Below are 25,358 nucleotides of genomic sequence, written 5' to 3' on the forward strand. Positions count from 1 at the left end.
CGGGGCCTGGCGGCTCCCCCGCCCCTCGGCCGGGCACCGCGGGGCCAAGCGGAGGGGGGACCCCGTGCCGCTGCCCTGGGGCTCACGGTGGCGGTGCGGGCCTGGGTAGACTCCAGGGGCAGACAGCCTCGCGCGGGAGGCTCTCCGGGCCGATGCYCCTCTCGGAGCGCGGCCCGAGAACCTCTCTCCCAGCCCCGGTGAGAGGCACTACCCAGGCCTGGCGGGCCGGCAGGACGCGACCGGGTGCACGTCCTCGGTGGCGGGGCCGCCACAGGGCTCCTCCTGTCCGGGACCAGACGTGGCGGCAGGGCCGGCGCTAGTGGAAGAGTAAACATGGGGGATGGGTCAGGGCTGGCAGTGGCCAGGGCTGCGGTCGTGTTGCACTCTGTGATACACTAAGTCGAGAATCGCTGCGAAGGAAGACTGTATCCTGCCACGCAGCAACTGTCTGTCAGCGTGATTCACCCAAAACTAAGGGACCTGGGCCTCCAATCTCTGAGGGACCCTGTCGGGTTTCAGAAAGCAAGTATTTTCATCTGTGTSCACTCATGAACCAAGAGATTGCCCTGTCCTGCATGAATGTTTAGCAGTGCCTGCCACAACCATCCCAGCCCTGTTGCTGTGTGTGGTTCTCACTGTATGGGATTAACAAAGTGATAATGCTTTTATTAAATATACTTTTAAATAATATGTAACTGACATTTCTGTCCACAAAAACTGATTGTATTGGCGGTGAAACTCATGACTTTGCTTTTGTTTCTCTTCATACAAATGTTTCCCGTGTGATTAGGTCTGGCCCTGGCTGGGGGTTATTTTTAGGACGGTTTCATTCTCTTTATTTAAGTGTGCTCTAGACTTCTGCAACTTMTTTTGGTGCAGCAGGCCAGCACTACAGGCAGTGTATTAACCAGGCAGTTTGAAACCTGTTGACCCAGTCAGCTGCATGCTAGCATGACGTAGCTGTAACCTTAGTTTCAAAACCTAAGTGGGAAGCCAAGGAGGTGTAAGATCCAAATGCGGCGCTTGAACTGCTGGTTTTGACATGATGTTTAAAATACCATTCTAATGGTTGCCTCTGATTTTGGCCAGAGATGAATCCCTGAGGCCTACAATATACCAGATGCTTGGGGTTGCTGGAGCTAAGAAGTATTTGTACTTAGCTTCTTGTATGGGTGACGAAGCAGAAATTCATATGGATAAATGCTGCCCTTTGATTTCTCATTGAAAGTCTGGCTGCTCTCTGAGGTAGAGGCTGCAAGGAAGATCTTTGTAGCTGGTGTGCACACAGTGAAACCAGCAGCTGTGCCTTGAGGTCGTGGCTTTCAGGTAGGTGCTATATTGGGTGTCCTTCACCGATTTCTTATCTTTACCCTCCTCCTCTAAGGAGCAGAGCACATGCAAAATCAGCCAGGTGGTGCTTTCTGGAGAAATGAGAATTGTAAGCCTATCTGTGCTATTAGCAAGGCTCCAGTGAGAGCCAGAGCTTGGCAGCGTTTCATGATGTCTAGGATCTTTTTCCTCCTGTCCTTGTTCCTATTTGGAACTTGCCATGAGGTGGTGGCACCCTCATTAGTGACCCCCAACAGGCTGGAGGGGCTGCCACAGAGTCTGCAGGCCTTGCTGAGATAGTCTGGAACAGGTGCCGGGGCATTAACTTGCTTTCCTTGGATCTGCAGTGGCTTGAGCCGTGCAGGCGTCTGCCATGGACACGTAACCACATGTTACCCTGTGGCGTTACCCTGGACAGCAAGGAGATTTCTCCAAGATCAGGTTACTAGCTACCCTGTCTGTGCACCAGCAAATGCCTTGCTGAGATCTGCATTGCTGCAGCAGCTGTACTTCAGCAGCATGACTGGCTGTCCTGGTACCTGCTGCCTCATTCCAGGATTAATTGCAACATTAGCTCTACTGCTCTGACAGCACAGTTCATGCTGCCTTCTGCTTGTAAAAGACATGTTGAATTAGGGGAAAACAATGGCCTTGGCTGAGGTGCAGATCAGGCCTGTATGACCCTGTTGCATCACTACTCTCCTTGTTCTGTTGCATCACTACTCTCCCTGTTCTTCCTTTCTTTCCTTCAGCCACCATCGGCTTCCCTTACTACATCACAGCTCTAGCATCATGTGAGACACCCCATGAACAACACTGTGTTTTTAGGAGTGACGCTGGTTTGGGGAGCCTTTTCTAGCACATTGGAAGGTCAGAGATGGCAACTGTCACTTTCCTGAAAAGCAAAAAAGTTTGCTGTTCAGAAAATGGTCCAAGCCACGCTGCAGGGTGTGTGGGGGAGAGGGGCCTCTTGTCCCATGAGCAGCCAGAGGCGCTGGATTTAGGAGTGCAAGCTCTGCAGAAGCAACRGGACAGCTTTGGGGGACTCTGGGTGTGGATGGCTGTTGTACAACTGGCAGAGTGTGCACTGTACTGGCTTTTCATTTTCACTTGTATTCCTAAGGACTTTTCAGTAAATCTCCAGATCTGGATTCAGGAGTTTTAAAGCCCTTCCCAGCAGTGTATTTTCCTTCCTGCTTCTCTTGTGTATGTGTTTAAATTAGTCAGTGTAAACCAGTGTGAATTTTCTTCTTCCAACTTTATGATTTAGGCCTGGAAACAGAATTTAGTGCCTGGTGCATGATCTTATTGCAATAAAAACTGCAGAGCTGGACTGCCCATCAGCTGAGTGTGGAGAGCCCTGAGTGTTTGCCTTAGTTTGTGAGGATGTCTGTGTTGATTCACCCAAGCTCCACTGAACTACATTCCTAACTTGTGACTGATGGCAATGTTGTTGGCAGACTTTCAGGTTGTTAGTCTCTTCTGACTAGAGAAGGTCTTGCTTGCAACCCTGAAATTTCGTGTCTTGAACATCTGTTGTTAATTGACTGTGTTTTTGCCCGATATTGGATGGCTACTCTTGTAGCCAGCATGATGAAAGAGTAACTACTCCAGACTTCCTGCTGTGAGKTTTGAGTAGATAGTGGCGCTGCCTGCAGAGCTAGTAAAACATGACAGGTGTCATGTATGGGGAGATGCAGCTGAGTATGAGAGTGTTTTGGATAAGGTGCAACTTTGAAACAGTGGTGCTCTGTTGAAAGTTACAGTAGCAGGGTGTCATGGTTTTCTGTTGTCTTGGAGCAATTGCCTAATTAATTTTATTTTTTTTCTTTTAAAGCAAAAGCTGGCAGGCTGACAAACAGGCAGCTTACAGGACGGACTCTCTGGCTACTGACCATTTAGCTGGTAAGTTCTTATTTTGGGAGAGCTGAAGAGGCAGCTTCCTGGGACCTTTCTCCTTTCTCTCTCTAGGGATACACAGTAATCTTGGACTGACTATTCAGACATTCACATAKTCATTTAAAAATTGCATACCATTCATAGCTAATAGTTTAATTAGACTGTGCTTTATGTTAATTAGAGTATGCYTTAAAAATTTCTGGTGTCCCCCTTTCCAGTGGCCTTCTTAGGTTACACATCCTCTGCCTTCTTAGGGAGGAGCTCAGGTTTTGGTGACCACAGTGCAGGGAGGAAATAGCTCCCCTGAGTTCCTGTGTGGTTTGACAAGAAGTTGGGCAGCCGAGGGGCAATGTGGGTGCTTTTCAAGGGTACKATTGGAAGAGAGCTCAGTAACCGATACTTTGTCTTCCTGGAGTGACTTTGTGCATCCTGAGCGATGTTGGTAATCGTGTTGCTGCCTCCATCTCTTCCAGTGGCATACCCGGATTGTGTGTGGGTGGGAAGTCGACAATGAGCTCCGTGGCAGTTTTGACCCAGGAGAGCTTTGCTGAACACCGCAGCGGCCTGGCTCAGCAGCAAGTGAAAGGTGAGCAAACACAGCTGAGTTCCTGTGATGTGCCTCTAGATCCAGACTCCACAGAGAAGGTTCCTTGCTCTTAGCCAAGCTCACTCCATGTGTCTGGTTCCCCAAAAGCATGCACTCTCCATTTCTAAATTAGTGTTTTGCTCAGCTTTAGCTTTCCACCCCCAGCAGCACAAGTGGTGGTGCTGCACAGTGCAGGGCTGTGAGGAGACAAGCCTGAACACTTCAGAGAGTTCTGGCTAGCCGTGCTGTCAGCCCTGGGATGGGACACATGCAAGAGTGGGGCACTGAGCTATACCAAAGCCTCATGGATCACTGTGCTGGGCTGTCATTTCCGCTGTTTGCTCAGCCAGGTGCTGGGGGTGGTCACTGYAACTGTATGAACTGACTCAGTGATGGGTTTTGGCATCCATCCCCAGCTGCAAACTGGCCCACGTGGTATGGCCCAGTGCACAGCTGAGTTGAACATAATGTACAGGTGTACAGGCTTTCCCTAGACTTTGCCCTAACTATAGCCCTTCTCTCTGCCTTTTGCCTGGGCTTATGTTTGTCTTATCCCCTTCTGACCTGCACTCTTGCTCCGGTCCTTTCACTTYTTTCTGCTGAACCTGTTTTCCCCCTAATTGAGCCCCTCTTGACAAAGTTGGCAATAAGTTGCTGTTTGCTGCCACCATTCTCTTGTGTGTTCACTCCCTGCATCCATTGTGCCRGCTCAGACAAGGCTGGTTGTTTGTGGCATCCACTGCAGTCTGTGCTATGCTGATGTCAGTCATGCTCCAGACTTGGCAGCTCCATAGGCATAGCTGTAATAGGATTAATAGCAGGGCACAAGCCATTTGCTCTGCCTTGTTAGTGGTGCCTAATTACAATTGCASTGCCTGTGAACAGGAGCATTTCTGYGGGGAAAGTGACTCATTTACCCTGTTTACTTTACCCCAGTTACRGCTTTAAACTCTGAAGAAGAGAATGATCCTCCAACCTACAAGGAAGCCTTCCCTCCACTSCCTGAGAAAGCATCATGTTTGGAAGCTGCCCAGGAACCTGCCGGTCCCTGGAGCAAAATTCGACCAATAAAGGCTTCTGTCATCACTCAGGTTGGTAGGAGTAGTTGTCTTATCTCMTTTCTTTTCCCCAMTCCTAAAAGCAGGTGAAGTGAAGCATTCCCTGGGGTATGAAACCCTTGTCAGCCTCTGTGTTGTGATATACCCTGGTATTGCAGTTGAGAACTAGGACTGCTCTGGAGGGGAGGGATATGTTGGAAAAATGCCCAGAAAGAGCTCTCCATCCCTATTCCACAAATACCTGAAGCACGCCTGAAGGGAGGATTGCAGAATTCCTGTAGTGAGTGCTAATCCCCCTTCAAGAASACTCCTAGTGTGGGACAGAGTGCCTGCTGCAGGGCTCCTGCACTTCCCTGGGCACAGCTGGTTGATGTCCTGCACAATCCTGGGAGGTCAGCTTGCCACTGAAGTCCTGTATGGCCATGGAAGAGAGCGGAGCTATCAAGGCAAAAGCACACTGACAGCTTGCTGTGCCCTTTTGTCTGTGTGTGGCTGAGCAGGTGTTTCATGTGCCGCTGGAGGAGAGGAAATACAAGGATATGAATCAGTTTGGAGAAGGCGAGCAGGCCAAGATCTGCCTTGACATCATGCAGAAGACAGGAGCTCACCTGGAGCTGTCTCTGGCAAAGGACCAGGGCCTTTCCATCATGGTCTCTGGCAAGCTGGAAGCGGTCATGAAGGCTCGGAAGGAAATTGTTGCTCGAYTGCAGACTCAGGTGAGGGCAGCTAACTGTTTCTCCCTTGATCCTTTCTCTTCCCTGAGACTCCCAAATGCTTTGAGACCCTTGGGAGTGTGTGCTTATTAGCCAAAGGGGTGTTATTAGATGACTAATTCAGCTTTGCCATGTATTTTCAAAGCATGCAATTGGCAATTCGGAATGGAAATGAGGCTTAAAATAGGGTTCAAAGCTAATTACAGGCCATGGTGTTGCACAAAGGGTGGAGTCTTCAATTTGTGACTTTGTGTTGAGGTGCTGGTGCTGGCAGGCTACAGGCCCCTCACACAAAGTTCCTAGTGAGAATGGAATGGTGCTTTCTCTGAAGTCCTACAGAGAAGAATGCGGACGAATGGGAGAAAGAAAAGTAGAGAAGAGGGAGTTCTGCCAAATGCCAAAAGCTTCAGATCAGGGTTCTGGTTTGGATAACTTGAGCCCCATTGTTAAGTAATTGCAGACTCCTTTTTCAGCTGCTTCTCCCTTTAGTCCTGTGGATTTTGATTTCTTACCTTCAGGTTCTTGAGTTCATTATCAAAATGCTAGTTCTCGTTAAGGTATATCACAGCCAGGTGTCATGGTTTGTTTTAATGTCCAAGGTAGTTAATGCAATACTTAATACCATGTTTGCTCAGTGCTGTTCAGCCCATGTGTCATACCCTGCCAGAGGGAAGAAAAAGGGACAAACCCTACATAATGTGCATCTGAAAAAATAGTTTAGGTTGTACTACCACAGATCCATGCCACACTGTCCTCAAATATCTCTCTTACTGCCCTGAGGTCTGAAAGGTGTGTCTGTATTCCAGCTTTTCCTAGGCTTGCCTGGCATCAGTATGTGGACTCCAAGTTGAAGAGTCACACCAAGTGATCATTTTTAAAATTTGATTTATTTATTTTTCCACTGTAGCTTGAATTTTAAATAGTTAGTTAGGAGTTACATATTCACAGGAATCAAAGGCATAGTAGCAATATTAAGGTATCAGGTCAGTAAAAACTCATTGGGAAGGGAAGGAGTCAGGAATCCCTGTTACAAACCAACCCTTTAATGCTAGATTGAGAAAAGTTCTGGGGACCCCCCTTTTTCAAGTGGAATCATCTGGAAGCAGTCCCTGAAGCAGCGTGTGCTGCATTGAAGACACCTTAGTACTCAGTAGTGGTAAGCATATTTGAGCCCTCTGCTTGCTGGAATAAGTTCCTGGTGTTGAATTACAGTTTCCTAGGAGTCAGATCAGACTGTGTCTTCTTCTCTGTAACCTTGGCAGCAGATATCAGAGTTCAGATAAACTCTACCCCAGTGCCATCATCCCAGTTGCTCTCTGGTGCTGAGAGACTGTGAGACAGTGGAGCTTAGAAACCTCCTCTGTGCCTGAAGGCCTTTACTGATTTAGAGTACTGCTCCTGGGCAAACAGAAGGCTTTTGAGGGAATAGTGGGGTTTAAACTCTGGGAATATGGCCGCTTTAGATCAACTCTTCTGGTGTAGTATCAGTCTTTGGGCAGGATGTGCTGAAGGCACTGTGTTTGCTTCTCTGTTGTACCACCAAGCAGCATCTGAAAAGCTTTTCCTATACAGGCAAGGGCTCTCATAGATGCTTGGCCTTTGTGTTACAGGCTTCAGCGACAGTTGCCATCCCCAAGGAGCACCACCGTTTTGTCATTGGAAAGAATGGTGAGAAGCTGCAGGACCTGGAGCTCAAAACTGCAACCAAAATCCAGATCCCCCGCCCAGATGACCCCAGCAACCAGATCAAGATCACCGGCACGAAAGAAGGAATTGAAAAGGCCCGACATGAGATCCTGCTTATCTCTGCTGAGCAGGTACTTCAGTACTGTGATCTCTCTCATGTCGCTATCTGGTCAGCCATTTTGGTTCTCCATGGTATATTAGATGTTTGTAGCCACCATGGCCACAGCCAGTGGTGACACTGTTAGTCTRAATGGAGGTGGATACCATGCCACTGGCTGTTTGAGCACTGCTTCCAGGTTCTGCACCTTCTGCTTCTCCCTTTTGTCCATTTCTGAAGTCTGATAAGAACTTCTCATATTTTGAGGTGAACCATGCTAGATGGCAGCTGAGATAAGACAGCAGATTGCAGAGGTGAATATAAATTGAGAGCAGCAGTATTTGTAGATGGAAAGGGATGGACCCTGCGAGCTGAAAAGGGTGCTTGGGCTCAAGTGTTAMGCCAGACAGCCCTGGGAATTCAGCTGCATGTGAAATGGTAATATTGACAGCAGTTTCCACTCAGGACTGTTCTGGATTYTTCTAGGATAAGCGTGCCGTGGAGCGGCTGGATGTGGAAAAGGTGTACCACCCCTTYATTGCTGGCCCTTACAACAAGCTGGTGAGTGAGCTTATGCAGGACACCGGGACGCGCATCAACATTCCTCCACCCAGCGTTAACAAGACGGAGATAGTCTTCACAGGGGAGAAGGAGCAGCTAGCCCAGGCTGTGGCTCGTGTTAAGAAGATCTACGAGGAGAAGGTATGGATGGTCCCTAGAGCTTCCCCCTTCCCCCCACCTGCTCCTTTTGCCTTCTTGTTCTATTCGTGCATCCCTCTGTTGCATACTCCTTTTGTCAGCTCTTGCTCAGCAGTCCTTGCAGTACGTGGACCCAGATCTTCTCATCTTTCCTTGCTCAGCAGTGGGACTTGGGGTGATTCTGCCAGGGACATATCAAATCTGCTTTTTTGTGTAATGGAAATTAGCCGACCCCAAGAGCTCTCTGGGTGCATGTTTACACAGGTGCTGCAAAGGAAGGAGGGAAAGTGTGAAGGTTACAGTGTGGCCAACTGAYGGTATCAAAGTTGCTACATGAACACAAGTTGCTGAAGAGTAAATTTCACTTCAGTTTCTTTTCCACTGCCAGCATAGCTGTGAATATGGTTGTTGTGCGTTGTTGGTCTGTTTTTCCTCATGGTTACATGTGTATTTGTACCAGTTTGARTTTCAACACAGATAATCAGCTTATAGCGTGGTGTTGCGTTACAGCATTGCCCGGGGACAGCTGGGCATTGTGCAAGGGCAGGGGTGTGTATGTGGTCTCTTCAGTGTAGTGTCCCAGGGAACTTAAACAGAATTTTTGCATTTCACCTGTGAATTTTTGAGAATGGGGCTTTCTTGTGGGCAGGATCCCAAAGATGCTAGGGTGCTGCAGGACTCCTGTGCTCACCTTTGCTTTGATCTTTCCTGGATGCTGAGCTTCACTGCATCTTGTGTCTCTTCCTTTCACTTTTGCCCTTCCYTGCTCCCTTGTGATTGATGCTCCAGTGCCTCTGCTCCTACAGAAAAAGAAGACTACTACCATTGCTGTGGAGGTGAAGAAGTCCCAGCACAAGTATGTCATCGGCCCCAAGGGTAATTCCCTGCAGGAGATCTTGGAGAAAACTGGAGTCTCTGTCGAGATCCCACCCACTGACAGCAGCTCGGAGACGGTGATACTGCGAGGCGAGCCTGAAAAGCTTGGGCAAGCATTGACTGAAGTCTATGCAAAGGTACTGATGGATGGGCCAGGCCTCCTCTGAAAGCCCCACAAAGATACATCCCTGGGCAGTGACAGATGTAGGGGCTGGTTGCTGTCAGGCTGTAAGAGATGCAGCTTGGAACTCAATACTGAGGGTGCAGCATGGGAATTGGAARTGAATTTTTGTAAAGGCCTCTTCCATTCTGTCCTTCAAACAGCTTCTCTCTGTGTCTCTCAGGCCAACAGTTTTACCGTCTCCTCGGTCTCAGCCCCCTCTTGGCTTCATCGTTTCATCATTGGAAAGAAAGGACAAAACCTGGCCAAAATAACTCAGCAGATGCCAAAGGTATGGATGAGCTATTAGCTTAGCACAGTTGAAGTAGAATATGGTTTAGTCCAGCTCAGTCTTCGTAGAGAGAGGTGTATTGTAGCATGGATAAAACCAGAGAGGAAGTGTCACAGATCTTAAAATATTCAGGGGAACTACCAAATTCTACTGGCTYAAACACTTCTCATCCTATTTTATTCTCAAGGGTTGAGTCCTTCAAAGACAGCTTTATGTGGTACTATTTGGAGAATTGATGTAGTAGTATACCTGAAAATGCTGACTTCARTGAGGCTTCTCCCTAATAAGTTAGATTGTATCTGGAGAAAGGTTGGGTGAAGAACTTCTCCAAAGCCCTTGCAGACTCCAGGACAGCACCAAAGCCTTATGCTCTAGACACTGTGATATGGCCAAAATTGTGAGTTGCCTATTTCTGCCTACCATGTGTACCCTTAGTGGCAAGGATTGATGGTGTAGGCCTGGCTAACAGCATTGACCTGGCTTGTGTCTTGGAAAATTCTTACTGGTTTCCTTGYCTTGTCTCTCAAGGTTCACATCGAATTCACTGAAGGAGAAGACAAAATCACTTTGGAAGGACCTACAGAAGATGTGAATGTGGCTCAGGAACAGATTGAAGTCATGGTCAAGGATCTGGTAAGTTGGTGGTACTATAAGAAGAAAGTGGGGGAAAGTGGGGCAACAGAGCAGAGATAAAGTGTAGATCCCACACCTGTGGGATATCTTCTCTTAACAGAACTTGCAGAAGGCAAGTTGTGTTGCAGATGAAATAAAACCTTGGTTATGAAGCTTTTTTTTAAAAATCACTASCACATTTTAAGTCTTTTGATGCAGAGAAGGAAAGGCTCTTTCAGTCACAGCTGGAGAGGCATTTAAGTCCCTTTAAATGTTTCGCAAGCACGGTGCTCTCAGCTCAAAGCAGAGGAGTGTTCTGCTTGCTGTCTAGCAGGAGGAGGGCTGGCAGCTGGAGTCAGTGCCTGCAGGCAGAGGCAGCAGCAGAGGGGCCCTGCCCTGCCTAGCCTTGTACAATTCTTTATAGATCAACCGGATGGATTATGCAGAAATCAACGTTGACCACAAATTCCACCGACACCTCATTGGCAAGAATGGAGCTAACAGTAAGTGGGGTGCCTTTCTTTTCCTTCCTGTGCTCAGACTCTCTGTGATTAGTTGATCATATCATGGCTCTGCAGCTCATCCAGGGTGCTGCCACCATTACATTGSCTCTGCCCTTCTGGAGTGAAGTTGGCACAGGGAGATAAATGGGCAGTGAGGCCTTGGGATGGCTTTAATGTGTGAAATGTCTTGGAAAGTTGAACAGATTACTTTGCCATYTCCTGAAGGAATTTTTGTATTTTGGGGAGGTTGTAGAGTTGTCTTTTTTTAAAGTTGGTGTTTGTGAATTTAATTTTAAAACTCTGTTGCGGGGGGTAGAAATCTGCATGGTGAGTTTCTCCCAGAAAAAGAATTTGGGRTTAGAAATGAATGAGTATCTTCTGGTCTAAATATGGTGCTCTTTGGGGAAGAAACAGATGCCTCACTCTGGTGAGTGAACTATTGGCTCTACAGTTTTTAATTGTACAGATTCCTATGTAGCACAGATCTGCTCTTGCTGAACCCTAGGGTGAAGAGGCAATTTCTCCTGATTCAGCTCCACCCCTCTGGCCTTTTCTCAGAGGCTGATATACTTAAACAGCCTTTACTCAAGGTTTCTTTGCTTCTAAACCTTGGCCTAGCAGAATGTGTCACCACAGCCTTTGCCTTGCAGTTAACAGGATTAAGGACCTCTACAAGGTGTCTGTGCGCATTCCCCCGGACAATGAGAAGAGCAACCTGATCAGAATTGAAGGAGACCCACAGGGGGTCCAACAGGCCAAGAAAGAGCTGCTGGAACTCGCTTCCCGTATGGTTAGTGGGATGTCATGCCTGGGAGGCCACAGGGAGCTTTATGTTCCCTGSTAACCTTCTGGTGGAGGGGTGTGTCCCTTGCCCACTGAGCACTTGGATCTCATGACAAGTGTGAGTTTCCTCTATTCCCTTGGATCCCCTTTTCTGTCAGCCTGGAGTGAGTTATATCTGGAGGAGAAAAGAGGGACATTAATGACAAGTAAGCTGTCAGGCAGCAAACTGGTAATTGCAAGTATGTGGCTCTCCTGCTGAACACTCCATGTAAACTCTGTTCTCTGCAGGAAAATGAACGCACCAAGGACCTAATCATTGAACAGAAATTCCACCGGACCATCATTGGGCAGAAGGGCGAGCGGATCCGGGAAATCCGGGAGAAATTCCCAGAGGTAAGGCTTTCTAGRAGATGAAAAATTCTAGGGGCATGTTTCCTACATTGGTAATAGATGGTCATTAAATTCATAAATGTAACATCTCTGTTAAGTATGAGAAATATCTGATATACATCTGCTCATACTCCTAATATGTATGAGAGGGTGGTTCTTCTGGTCAGAGATTGCTAACGTGGGTACCTGCTTCCCAGCAGGAAAGGGGATCTGCAGGATCACCCCAGCCTCTGCACATGTCTGACATGACAATTCTTGCATTTCTTTGATTGACTCTAAGTGACCATTTCTTGCAGGTTATCATCAACTTCCCAGACCCTGCACACAAGAGTGAYATCGTCCAACTCAGAGGTCCCAAAAACGAGGTGGAGAAGTGCACCAAGTAYATGCAAAAGATGGTGGCAGACCTGGTAAGGGACACTTCTGTCTGCTCTTATTTCTTCCATGCCTGGATAGCCTAGAATAGAGCAGAGCTGTAGTGGCTTGGCTAGGGCTAGGGCTGACACACCTCAGGTTGGGGGAACTGTGAACATTGTTCTATCTATATGGGGGCAGACAGGTAATACCTGTTACTTAAGGGCCACATGAGAAGGTACATGCCTTGCTTATTCTTGGAAGTCTCCCATACAGAGAATTCCTAGGKTCTAAGCCTATTGTCAAAAGCTTGTTCATCAAGTTCTGGGATAAGGCCTCACTTGACAGGATGGTGYAATCTTCAGTTCTCCCTTCCTTTCTCCCTTAGGTTGAAAACAGCTTTTCTATTTCTGTTCCCATCTTCAAACAATTCCACAAGAACATTATAGGGAAAGGAGGTGCCAACATCAAGAAGGTGAGATGTCTTTTCTGTCTTCACTGCTCCTTATGGTCACTGCCTGCAGTGAAATCTCGTTCACTGGTCTCCCTTGCTCATTAGTAATGTAAAATAAAACCTCCAAGGTGTTTTTTTTCTGACGTGAGGCACCTCTCAAATTATTTTGCTGGGACTATTTTTTTGTGGCAGATCCGTGAAGAAAGCAACACCAAAATTGATCTCCCGGCTGAGAACAGCAACTCGGAGACAATTGTTATCACAGGCAAGAGGGCAAACTGTGAGGCTGCTCGCCACAGAATTCTGGCTATCCAAAAGGAAYTGGTAAGTGAAACAACTGGCCTGTGGCAGATTAGGGACTTGAAAGCATAAACATAGGAGTTAGTTATAGGAGATATAAATATAGAAGTGCTCCTAGTGGGGGAGGGCTGCAGGCAGACAAATATGGATGTYAGTCTGTTCTTGACACTTCAGCCAAAGTTTGTGGCTGCTCATGTGTTAGGAGTGGCCAGTCTCAATTTCCTCTGGTCAAGCATTTCTCACACACAGCTTTGCAAAGAAAGCTCCTGGTAAATGTGGGTGTTAGAGGGTAAGCAGTCTTTGCAAATACATTGCTACAGCTTGGCTAACACCCCRTCCTGTCCTTGCTTAGGCCAACATCACAGAGGTGGAGGTCTCTATTCCTTCCAAATTACACAACTCCCTCATTGGCGCCAAAGGCCGCTTCATCCGCTCCATCATGGAGGAGTGTGGCGGAGTCCACATCCACTTCCCCACAGAGGGCTCTGGCAGTGATACTGTGACCATCAGGGGCCCAGCCCAGGATGTGGAGAAAGCCAAGAAACAGCTGCTACATCTGGCAGAGGAGAAGGTGAGCCTTGTCTTACTCGGGAAGAGCAGGTTGGTTTGGCCAGCTGTTTCTTTTTGGGGCTGAGGTGATTACTTCTGTCTGTGTGGAAGCGTCTGACATCAGTTGAACAAATCCTCTTTTGAGGGATTTGAGTACAGTTTGGATGATTAAAAGAAAGCTGTACTTCCATCCTTGTGACAATGAGTACTTCTCTCATGGGTAGAACTGTCTGTAATGCATCTCTGCCTAGGCTGATGACATACTCAGAGTTAAGGCACCCTGCTCCTGCAGTTTGAATCTTGGGGTATCCACACTTCTCTGAAACAGTTTACTCTGCAGATCWTCTTCACTTTTTTCTTGCTCTCTGAATTTCAGCTCCAGTTCTTCCATTTCACTGCCTCTATCTACATTTGAAAGCTTTCGGTTAGAAGACCTTGCTCTGAGTTGTGGGTGACTGACTGGTCATTTTAGTAGGAAGCTTTGAGTTGTGGCTGACTGACTGACTGACTGGTCATTGTAATAGGAAGCTTTCTAGGGTCAGCATGCAAACTTGTTCTCCCTCTGAATGGGTTGATTGCCTTGAGGCCTGGGTTGTAGCCATCAGTTAGCAAATGATTGTGTTGACTTTTGTGCAGGTCAGACCCTTCTCCTAGAGAAGTCTCTGCTCATATTCTCTATGATCATGCTGAGTGTRTAGTTAGTTTTTTTGCCCTGAGAACATCTTTGGGGTAGTATTTTTATTTTAAGACATTGGATACCTTTTTTACTTCAACAGCACACTGCATTTATCTTGCTTTTGCAACACTCTGCATGGTGGTGCAGGTAATGTTTACATCTGACTGTTGATACTGATGGATATTTTCTGTATATTGACATGTTACATGGATCTTTGGCTCCTTTCAGCAAACCAAGAGTTATACTGTGGACCTCCGTGCAAAGCCAGAGTACCACAAATTCCTGATTGGTAAGGGTGGTGGCAACATCCGTAAGGTGCGAGACAACACGGGRGCCCGCATCATCTTCCCCACCTCTGAGGACAAAGACCAGGAGCTGATCACTATCATGGGAACAGAGGAGGCTGTCAAAGAGGCACAGAAGGAGCTGGAGGCCCTCATCAAGAACTTGGTATGAACTTYCTCTACTTCCTTGCCTCTCACTGTAGCAAGGCGTAACACATCAGTGTGGAGCACTTGTTTGTCCTAAAACCATTTGCTGCCCTTCATGGGAGCTCATGAAGATCCTTCTTCACCTTGGAATGAGGTTGTAAGCTGATTGCTGTTGAGTGCAGCCAATTCTTGCCTATCTCCAGGACAGGTGGGGTTGACTGGCTGTTGTCTGTTGGCAGGATAACGTGGTTGAAGACTCCATGGTGGTTGACCCCAAGCACCACCGCCACTTTGTCATCCGTAGAGGACAAGTTCTGCGTGAGATTGCAGACGAATATGGTGGTGTGATGGTCAGCTTCCCACGCTCTGGCACCCAGAGTGATAAAGTCACCCTCAARGGAGCCAAGGATTGTGTAGAGGCAGCCAAGAAACGCATCCAGGAGATCATTGAGGATCTGGTATGTTGTAGAAAAACAGTTTCTTCTGTACTCTCTTCCTTCAGCAGTGTCTACTTGAACCTGCTGTATGACCAAACTTTATGTGAACAAGTCCCACAGTGGTTCTTGGATTTGAAMCTTTGCTCTTGACATCCAGGGTCTGCAGATTTGAGATCCTGTCCTAGGGAGTAGCAGCTGGTGCCAAAATGACAATGCTGTATGAATGAATTACCTCCTCTGGYCATCTCCTTGGTTTTTAGGAGTGGAAGTATGAGACTACTCCTTGATGTACATCTAGACGTTAAAAGATCGGAGCCTTCTTGTGCCTCTCCATGTCTGACCTTGGGCAGTGCTTGCTTTTGGGGGTTTCCTGCACTGTTAATATTGGCTTTTGGAAGCAACCAACTGTCAAACTTGTTCTCTTCCCTTCTTTCTTTATTTTTTTTCCTTTTTGCTAATGCTTTCTTCTGTTCAGGGTAATAAAGACTCTGAGCTTTGCTCTTGGAAGCCTTTAACATCATGAATTGAAGGCAGCCTTTTTTAAATCATCCATTCTTCTCAGAGAGGAATGATTCGTGGAAATTTTCAATTCTTCCCCTGTCAGCCATTGTTATCTTTTCTGACTCCTCTCTGTGCCCATTTTGGATTTTACCATGCACAAACATCCTCTTTTCTGGTGTGAAAGAGGCTGCATTGCAATARAGCCACTCTGCTTTCCCACAGGAAGCTCAAGTGACAATCGAATGCACCATCCCRCAAAAGTTCCACCGCTCCATTATGGGCCCCAAAGGATCCCGGATCCAGCAGATCACCCGGGACTACAGTGTCCAGATCAAATTCCCTGACAGGGAGGAAAACCCAGGTATACCTATGGATGTATGTTCACATGGTAGTTGGGATGGTCAAAGGAGTGTAGTGTAGCCTACACACCATACCAGTGGACATGTTCAACTTAAAATTTATGGAGAGAGCTRGTCCATGGTGTTCCTGCAGTGTCCTTGAATCTGGGCTTAGCGTCAACCTTGCCCTCTTGGGGAAGGGGACAGTTTTAGGAGGTCAAACACAGAATGGATGTTGTGAACATGTTCTCACTGCAGAGAACAGGGAGAGTGAGGACTTACCTGTCAAAAGTGCTCTAGGGGCTTACTGAGACCTCTTTGAGCTCTCATTGATGGYTACACCTGAGGACCTGGAGGAGGGAGATGATGAGCGAGGAGGGGTCTCTGTGCATTGAACACAAGGCTTTCCATGTTTCCAGCCCCTGTTACGGAGCCAGCTGTGCAGGAGAATGGTGAGGAAGGTGGGGAAGGCAAGGAAGGGAAGGACACGGATCCCAGCTCTCCGAAGAAGTGCGATATCATCATCATCTCTGGYCGCAGGGAGAAGTGTGAGGCAGCAAAGGAGGCACTGCAGGTGTGTGSCTTTCTCAGCCCCTTACCCTGTTAAGGTGGTGATGACTGGACATGATTTTTGGTGGTGGAAGTAAAAGCTGCTCCATCCAGAGTGAAATGCAGGAGATCGGTGATGCTGACTGTGTCTGCACTGCAAAACCCCTSTGCTCTGGGACTTAGCCTGGTAGCTGGAATCATAGTGCCTGACCTTGCAGTTGCTAGAGCTTGCAAGCWGCCCCAAGTTACCTGCCATAAAAGCATGGCATGCTTGTTTTATGGAGCACAGCTGGGAAGAGGAGCAGTCTGATTGAGGCTGAGTCATTCCAGCTTCAGCAGACCTTGCCATGCTTCTGTGGTGATGTTTTCTGAGTCTCTGCTAGAATGAAGCCATTGATGTAAAAACAGCCTGTCCCCCAGGTGGGGTTTCAGATGGCTGGTTTGGAAAACATGTTTTAACATGCAACAGCTCATTTTGGTGTTCCCAGCTGTCCTCTCTGCCTGTCAAGTTTCTATCCTGACTGCAAGGGAATGCACCTCTGTTCAGCAACATATTTTTTTGGACAAGTATATGGCAAGCTAGAAGACAGGAGAAGTTTTTTCCACTGGTAAACTGTGCTCCATCCCCTGTAGGCTCTGGTTCCTGTCACCATTGAGGTGGAAGTTCCCTTTGATCTTCACCGTTACATCATAGGCCAGAAAGGAAGTGGGATCCGCAAAATGATGGATGAGTTTGAAGTAAGTTGTTGCCCTTCYTTCCATCTCCTGTGTCCTGCAGAATCTAAGTGACTGTGTTTGGGGTGGTGACAGACAGTTGCATCATACTCAGGTCTGCCATGGCATCCAGATTCCATCGTAGGAAAATGATCCTTGGGTAGTTTGAACCCTGGGTCCAGGGCTCGGCAGGTTTTGTGCTGAAGCTGTATGATCGGTGTTAATGTCGTGAGTGTTGCATGACTTGTTTGGTGTCTGCAGGGATTCCTCATCAGTATGAGGATTGTTTTCYTCTTGGGCCATGGGAAACAGCTCTGCTGTGCCTGCCCATTCGGGAGAATTCTCCAGAGCCTCTGGGTCTGATGCAGGTTGACTGCAGAYGGTGGTGTTGAACATATATTTGTTTCCTGGCCTCTCTAGGCTGGCACAGGGGCTGGCGGAACAGAATTCTATTCAAAAACCATCTAGAAATGGTCCCAGGCAACTGACTCTGGGTGGTCCAGCTTGATGAGCTCCAACCTCAGCCATTCTGTGGTTTTTAGGCTGTCTGGGTGGGAGGTGGTCTCGGTGTCCAGGGGAGACCAGTGAGATGCCAACCTCCAGTCAGAGGCATCACAAGTGATACAAAATGATAATCKCTCCTTGTTACTCAGGTGAACATCCAGGTGCCTGCTCCTGAGCTGCAGTCAGATATCATCACTATCACTGGGCTGGCTACCAACCTGGACCGTGCCAAGGCTGGGCTGCTGGAAAGAGTGAAAGAGCTGCAAGCTGAACAAGAGGACCGGGTAAGGCCTTGCCTGTCCTTCTTTCTTCCAGCCAAACATGGCTTCAACCTCTGGGTGCAGAGTCCTGGAACACCTCACCTTTTAGAAGCACCCTTAGCTGCTCTGTCGGTGTGGAATGCTCTAAATGGATTACTCAAAGTAGTTCATTTAACATGAACTGGCAGGAGAGTTTGGGAATGTAACTTTGGRCTGTCCAGGTCTCTCTCACATCTGCATGTACCTTCAAGGCACTGGTGGATAGGAGCCTCACTGTGCTGCAAGTCTCTCTTTACATATCCTCACTGAATCCTTATCACAGCTCTGAGTAATAGGTGAGGGATGAGTTGGGGTGGTTTGCTGTTTGTAGTTTCCCTCTGAACTTGGCAAAAGCACAAGGTTCCAGCAGACTGATGGCTTGGGTGCTCAAGCATGGCCCTGCAAGATCTGTTCCATGCATCTCAGAATCCAGAAGGAAATGCTGTGATTTCAGTGAGCATCACTGGATCAGCTGTGGTGTGTTCTCTGTTCTCACTCTGCTTCTCCTGTTCCAGGCCTTGCGAAGCTTCAAGCTGACAGTCACTGTGGATCCCAAGTATCACCCTAAAATCATTGGGCGGAAGGGAGCAGTGATCACCCAGATACGCACAGAGCATGAGGTCAACATCCAGTTCCCCGACAAGGATGATGAAAGCCAGGTGAGAGATCAGGTGGAGTGCAAGGATGGCTAGTGGTTGTCTCTGAGCATCTTCTSCAGAGCTCTGAGCTCTCTCCACTGTCTTTGGATAAGGTGTACAGTAAAGGGGATTAGCAGGGAGAAGGCTTGCTCAGCTGCTTATGAGCTTGGTCTCTCACACCTCTGTGCCCCAGGCCCAAGACCAGATCACCATCACTGGCTATGAGAAGAATGCYGAGGCTGCCCGGGATGCCATCATGAAGATTGTTGGCGAGCTGGAGCAGATGGTTTCTGAGGATGTGACTCTGGACCATCGTGTTCATGCACGCATCATTGGTGCACGTGGTAAAGCCATCCGCAAAATCATGGATGAGTTCAAGGTGAGCAGTGGGGCAGTGCCACACAGGCCAGGCTGGGCCTGGGCAGCTGCTTTGTCCTATGTGAAGASCTTGGTGCTGAATGAGGCTCACATCTTACGTCTCATGTCTGTTGAGCACCTTCAGCTAGAACAGACACTGAAGGAAAGCCAGTGCTGCCCTGCTCATCTTCAGCTGTGTCCCCACCAGCCTATGAGCAGCATTCTTGGCCCTGGGCACCATACTCAGACACCAGCTGAAGCACCCCCACCCCACTTCAGCTCTGAGTCATGTTCCTCTGCGTGTCAGGCCGGGAGCTTTTCCTTGTTTTACTGGAACCTGGGAGTGCTTCCTTGGTGTTCTGGATTAGCCCTGCAGGCAGCACTGAGCTCTGTCCCTCTCTGCAGCCCTTTTGTTGGGTTTCCTGCAGACAGGGTTCCAGTTGGTCTTCAGAGAAAGAAGGGGGTGTGTATGTCAGCTACTCTGATTAGTGAAAGTGTGCAGCCAGGCCTGTGAGGCTCTGTGAGGAGGCTGTGAGGAGCAGCTACTTGAGCTTAACTCAGGGAATTCCTCTGGATTTTTTCTAGGCAGGTGTGGATTCCCTGGACTTTGGGAATCATGGCATATTCTCAGAGYTGTGGATGTGGCAATGTCAGCTGGCTCTGGGAAAGTCAGGGACCTCTGCCCTGACTGTGTAGGGTGTAAGCAGCAGGCTTCACTGCAGGGGCAGCTGTGACTGTGAATGCAGAGGGATGGGATTTTGGAGACTTGCATCTTGGCTGGGCTCAGTTATTGAAACCAACTGGTTCCCAAATGAGCAGCCTTCGGGTTTGGTCTTTGTTTAGATTTCCAGCCCCCATCTGGAAGGCAGGGTGTGAGAGAGCCCAGTGCTYGTGCATGGGGTGCACTAGGCCAGCTCTATGAAGTGATTGTCAGTCAGGATTGTTCTGTGGCAGACACAGAAAGCTCATTGTGCTTCATGGTGATGGCTCACTGGTGAAAATGCTTGCAGCACTGTGAGGACACACTCTGGAAATGCAGCCCCTCTGCTGCAGGAGCTGCTCAGAAATCAGCGAGCCTCTGGGAGTGAGAGCAGCAGGGGCTGCTGGAAACTGGGTCCTCATACAGACTGCTCTGCTTTCCYTCACAGGAAACTGGGCAGGCTCTGGGGGCAGGTGTATACCTGCTCACCCCTCAGTGTCTGGGCTGTGAACAAACAGTAATTAGGACACCAGTGACAGTGATCTGTGATTCTAATGACAAGGATCATGGGGAGTGTCTGGCATTTCAGATGTGCAGGTGTGACTCTTGTGCCATTCCCTGTGTTGCAGGTGGATATTCGCTTTCCCCAAAGTGGAGCTCCTGATCCCAACTGTGTGACYGTGACAGGACTCCCTGAGAATGTGGAAGAAGCTATCGATCACATCCTTAACTTGGAGGAGGAATATGTAAGTGTTCAGCAAATCTGTGCYGGGGCTTAGCAAGAATTTCTCCTGTCACAGAGCTGGATGTCTGAACTATGTCCGTGTGGTATTTTCTTCCACTGCATCAGAGGAATTGAGCCCTGTGCAGGTGGCTGTCAGCCTCCACTGCAGCTGTCCCTCAAACCAGCTGGACTGCTCCTCTGTCCAGGAGAGGACAGTGAATGAGTGCTGGGACACCCCAGGATGTGCATGTTCTTGCACCAGTTAAAAGTGGTGGCCCTCGGACTAGTGCAGACACACCGCTTTTGGTCATTGTAGAACAGGTTGGTGAGCTTGAACAGGTTGCAGTGTGGTGAGATGGAGGGTGGGCATTTTATACCAGTTTGAGGAACTGACCAGATCCCCCCTCACTGGTTGTGTAACTGCAGCTTGCAGATGTGGTGGACAACGAGGCAATGCAGGTGTACATGAAGCCCTCCTCACATGAAGAGTCCAAGGCCCCATCCAAGGGCTTTGTGGTGAGAGATGCCCCCTGGGCCACTGTCAACAACGAGAAGGTGAGTGAGTGCTGTTTGTACTGTAGGGTGGGGGCACAGGGTGTGGGGACCCTTCTGTCTGTGCTGGAGACACAGTGCWCTCTCCCTCCTTGGTGCCAGAGAAAGCAGCTTTTTGCTGCTCTTTGTGGCCTGTATAGGCTGGGCTCTCCTGCCCAGCTTTCAAAACRCTTTCCCAATGTCTTGTCCACACTGGCTACACCACTGTGGAGCTGTTGGGGAATGGGGGACCCTTAGTAGAAAGTGTCCTGACAGGTTGTGTTGTTTTTTGGGGTAGGAATAGAGCCTTGAGACTTGCTGCAGCACAGGACTGGCTCAGAGTTTGCAGCTCTGAGCTGGGACACGTGGCAACTCATCCTCAGCTGCCCCTGTGCTGCTGCAGGGCTGGSTTGACCTGGCCCCAGTGGCCCAGTCACTGAGCTTGGTACCCTTGGAGCCCTTTGCACCTGATCTGCACCCCCCTGAATGTCACCTCTAGGTGGCTCAGCCTTCCACCCTGGGCAGTCCTGAGGCCACAATGGTCCTTTTTGTCCCTTCCCCATTGTCTCTCCTCCCTGGGGCTATCAACAATGCTGCTTAGCTCAGGGCCTCACCATGTAGGTTTGCAGCAGGGCAGGAGCTTAACTTGTTCCCTTTTTGTTTACTCTAGGCCCCTGATATGAGCAGTTCTGAAGACTTCCCCAGCTTTGGGGCTCAAGTGGCCCCCAAGACTCTTCCCTGGGGACCCAAACGATAATGACCTGGAAGCAGAAACTCCTCCAGCCCGCTGACCTGACACTAACCTGCCACAAATACTTCCTGTCTGAAATCTGACCCAGCGGCTGGAGCACAAATCAATTGTCCCGAGAGGTCTCCTAATGGTGTCTGGAGTGCTAGACCCCATCCTGCTCCCCTCAGCTATCACCGTGGCTAGGACCCACCCTCATCTCTTGATGGATATTCTTTCCTCCTTTGGAACAAGACTTCCACTCAGATTCAAACACTAAATGTGTGTGTTTTTGTTAGAAACTTCATAATTGACTCCAAGTGGCTAAGATTTGCAGCTTCCCAAGCGCTAGCAGAGCAATCTGCTCTCTTGAGCATGTCTGACTAGGCATTCTCGCCTTCATTAGGAGACCTCCTTTACTGTGGCTAGGAATCTACTTCCTGTCTCATGACCTCAGGAAATAAATTTCCTTGACTTTCTAAAGCCAAAACGTTTGCCCTCTTTCCTTTGTGTTTATCCCAGGCCTTACTTTACCTTTGTAGAGTGCAATCAACTTTTTTTCCTTTTAACTGCCAAAAAATCATTTAATGCTGATAGCTGACTGTGGGGAGAGCTTAAAATAATCGATAAGGTCAGAAACCTGCTTTTTAAAGAAACAAAACCTTCAATAGGCTGTAGAGACAGCAGAGAYGGATGGGGCCAGAGCAACGTACGGCTACCCTGGTCAGGAAAACACTTGTGAGCGCAGCGAGTGCGCGCCCCTGCGCCGCACCAAGCACAGCCCCAGCCTGCACACTCGACCAGTCTTCCAGTGCTTGATGACAGACCTGCTCCCCATTCCCCATGGGCTCTGGTTCCCCCTTCCCAGCAGTGTGAGCAGGCAGGAGAGCCAGCACGTGGCAGTGACCCGATGGGACAGTTTGGCTTGGCCGAGGCCGTGGCTCGGGAGCRGCCGGTGGATGCACAGCCTGGAGGAGCTGTAGCCCCGTTAGCGCTGCAGCAGCTCGGCGTGAGCAGCAGTCACACCGTTCCTGTTGCCTTCTTTCTACCTCAAAACATCCGTGCGATGGGGCCTCTGGGCGCTCASGGGTTAGCAGCTGTTGCAGCTGTACCTGGGCAGCCATAGCGTGGAGGAGAAGCAAGAGGAGCTTTGTGTCTCTGCACAGCTGTGAGAGCTGCTCCAGAGGGAAGCAGAGCACGGTGCTGCTGAGGCAGCCTGTGARTCTGTAGGACTGTGTGCTGAGCTAGCACAGGGCCAAAGGTGCAGCTGTGCCCTAGCCCTGGGCTGCAGAGGGTGTGTGAGCCAGGCTTSTGCTCTGAGAGCATCGGGGTGACACGTGTGCTGAGCCCTCCCCAGGCCTCCAGCGTGGTGGTAGAGGGTGATCCATGATCGGTGCCTGGGGCTGCTTGCACCTGGGCCCTGCCACGGCTTGCTCAAAGGGGCTTTGTCTGAGCTCCTCCAGCCAGTAACAGGAAAACCACATCTTTGTGAAGGAAGGCGTGTAGTGTGGGCTTTCGTGTGTCCCCACTACAGTTGTACTGAGCTTGTAGTCTGAGCCATTCCTCTGTCCCAGCTTCAGCTTTCTGGACAAGGAGGAGTCCCTAGCCTCTCTTCTCTAGCGCTGCTGACAGAGCACAACCATGGCAGGCTGAGTCCAGCCTTCTCGCCTTGCCCTCCKTGGGGCAGGCCCAACATGTCCATGCTTTTCCTTCCTGCGCCAGCTCTTCTTGGCAGAGGCTGCTATGCAGAAACCAAAACCTCACAGTGCTCTCCTTAAGTCTGWGAACCAAGTGAAATGGATCTTGGCCCGTTGTGGAGTGCCTGGKTGTCCCTGAAGGACAGGGTGGCCTTGCCTTCAGCACGGGATTCGGGGGATCAGACAGAACTAGAGTGGTACCTTCCCCTCTGCGTCTGTCGGAAAATGGTTAATACCCTGTAGCTTAGGTCTGTCCTGCGTCACCAAACCTATCACCCCCTCCTCTTTATGCCCCCGTGCCCTCACCAGTTGCACAGCAAGGCTTGAGTTACATCCAGGACAGTCACTGCCTTGGGCTCATGCCCTACAGCCCAACCCTCCACTCTAAAGAAGGTCATGAAGTGATTGTACCTAGTACTGTCCCGTCCCCCCACCACCCTCCTTCCGCAGCAGACTGTGGCATGTGTCCATTTCTTCTCTTTGACGTCTTCCATATTGTACGTTTCCATAGCAATGATCCCTTGGCCTTAACTTTGGAATTTGGAGACTATATGCAAACATGTAAAAAGGCTCATGAGTATGGATGACACTGGAATTTTATAAATTCTAAAATAAAACCTGAAACAGCTTGGAGTGTGGTGCATATTATTTCTGCTGGTGGGGTGAGAAGCAGGACAGCCCCTGCTGGGCTGGGTTTAGCCAGGGCTGAGGAGTTTGAGTTCGCACATCTGAGCCTCTGCTGTGGCCACGCCTTTACTGGGGTGGGACTCACAGGGCAAGCGGTGGGTCAGAGGAAGGGGGTGAGACTGTAAAGCAGGAAAGGCTTTAGAGAGGACAGAGAGGACCTGCTGCAGCCCACCTTGTTYTCAGCCAGAGCCTCCTTGGCCAGGTACTGTTCATGCTTCATGTTAACCTCCACAGCCTCAGCAATGCCAGGTACCAGCCATGTAGTCATACATCCAATAGAGAAAACCACGTGCTGGAAGTGGACAGGAGSTGTGGGTTGGCTGCTGTGGTGAGTTCTTACCCCCTGCCCCAGCRCCACAGCTGGRGCCACCCAGCTGAGCTCAGCAGCTKGTACCTCGAAGGGAGTGATGAAACCCAAGTGTAGGACCAGCAGCTGCCAGTGAGTCAAGATCAGGCTGCCATCCTGGTCCCTGAATGCTCTGTATCTATGGGAGCAAAGTGCAGCRGGAACTGACTCTGATTCCTGGCTGTTATTTGCGCTCCCAGTCTGGCATTGCTGGAGCACAGCAGAACCAGCCCTCAGCCAGCTTCTCCTGCCAACCTAAGTCCGCAGGTCACCCAGCCTTGGGGGTATTTATTCTTCACAAAATCGCCTCCCTCCATGAGGGTGACCAGTGACCCTCCCCACTACCCCACACAGAGACATGTCCAGCAAACACGAGTGAGGGACCTCAGGGAAGAGCGTGGACAATGTGGACCTGGCTAAAAGTCACTTTGCTAAGCAAAATTTTTGCTGTGGCAGAGGCAGAGAAAGGTGAAATCCAAACCTTARGAAAGGTGAGGAGCCAACTGAGGGGTCAGTGGTCTGGTGCAGTGTTCTGTCTGTCACCATCTAGGCCCCCTCTGAGGGCTCCTTTCCTCCACCACCTCAGCCAAAGATACATTGTGGAACAACCTCCTCTTCCATCTTTTCTGTCACTGTAGGTGAGGACTTTTCCTGGGGTTACCCAGCTCCAAGGCACATCCACCAGCAGGCCTGACCCAGTGATGGCTGTGTGATCCCAGCTGTGTTCTGCCTGCCAGGTGCTGCCAGCCCAGGGACAGTGGTGGGGTACAGCACTCCCCTGCTTTTACAGAACCCAGGGAGAGTGAGTGGCACTTGGGGGACTCACAGGGACTCCTGTCACCACATTCCCAGCTCAATGGCAGGATGGGGCACAGGTTCCCCAGCCAAGCCCAGTCCCCATACAAGCCACAGCAGAACTGCCAGCAAACAAATGCAACACAACCCACAAAGGCAAACTCATCTTTTTTACAGGGCTACACTGTCCTGGTTAATATTCCTGGTTTCCAGCTGAAGAAGGGATTCATCCCACTCTTTCAAGGATTCAAATCCACATCAGATCCGTGTGAATCAAACCACTACCAAGAGCAAATTTCCAAGCACGCCTCCTGTTTTATCCTTGTTTCCCTGCACTGATGACAAACCTGTTGGACAAACACAGCAG

At 49.3% G+C, this 25,358-nt stretch overlaps 1 protein-coding gene across 2 annotated transcripts in view; it reads left to right on the forward strand.

Annotated features, from left to right (window-relative positions):
• HDLBP (high density lipoprotein binding protein) overlaps nt 1-22,990 on the forward strand; it is a 38,378-nt gene extending 15,388 nt beyond the window's left edge. For both annotated transcript variants that reach the window (XM_057383610.1, XM_057383609.1), the window contains exons 2-28: nt 3,167-3,234; nt 3,702-3,814; nt 4,751-4,905; nt 5,373-5,588; nt 7,196-7,402; nt 7,855-8,070; nt 8,874-9,080; nt 9,288-9,395; nt 9,924-10,028; nt 10,432-10,510; nt 11,161-11,300; nt 11,582-11,686; nt 11,980-12,093; nt 12,426-12,512; nt 12,684-12,815; nt 13,144-13,362; nt 14,245-14,466; nt 14,687-14,905; nt 15,608-15,746; nt 16,143-16,297; nt 16,906-17,010; nt 17,640-17,774; nt 18,305-18,448; nt 18,621-18,806; nt 20,114-20,230; nt 20,635-20,763; nt 21,410-22,990. In XM_057383610.1, coding sequence (XP_057239593.1) covers nt 3,739-3,814; nt 4,751-4,905; nt 5,373-5,588; nt 7,196-7,402; nt 7,855-8,070; nt 8,874-9,080; nt 9,288-9,395; nt 9,924-10,028; nt 10,432-10,510; nt 11,161-11,300; nt 11,582-11,686; nt 11,980-12,093; nt 12,426-12,512; nt 12,684-12,815; nt 13,144-13,362; nt 14,245-14,466; nt 14,687-14,905; nt 15,608-15,746; nt 16,143-16,297; nt 16,906-17,010; nt 17,640-17,774; nt 18,305-18,448; nt 18,621-18,806; nt 20,114-20,230; nt 20,635-20,763; nt 21,410-21,496 — 3,804 coding nt within the window. In that variant the 5' untranslated portion in view covers nt 3,167-3,234; nt 3,702-3,738 and the 3' untranslated portion in view covers nt 21,497-22,990. The remainder of the gene's footprint in view (nt 1-3,166; nt 3,235-3,701; nt 3,815-4,750; nt 4,906-5,372; nt 5,589-7,195; nt 7,403-7,854; nt 8,071-8,873; nt 9,081-9,287; nt 9,396-9,923; nt 10,029-10,431; nt 10,511-11,160; nt 11,301-11,581; nt 11,687-11,979; nt 12,094-12,425; nt 12,513-12,683; nt 12,816-13,143; nt 13,363-14,244; nt 14,467-14,686; nt 14,906-15,607; nt 15,747-16,142; nt 16,298-16,905; nt 17,011-17,639; nt 17,775-18,304; nt 18,449-18,620; nt 18,807-20,113; nt 20,231-20,634; nt 20,764-21,409) is intronic.
• Nucleotides 22,991-25,358: the final 2,368 nt, after the last annotated feature.

The sequence above is a fragment of the Malurus melanocephalus genome, unplaced genomic scaffold (genome assembly GCF_030028575.1).
Source record: "Malurus melanocephalus ecotype Western Australia unplaced genomic scaffold, MMel_1.1 scaffold_644, whole genome shotgun sequence".
NCBI classification, from domain to species: domain Eukaryota; kingdom Metazoa; phylum Chordata; class Aves; order Passeriformes; family Maluridae; genus Malurus; species Malurus melanocephalus.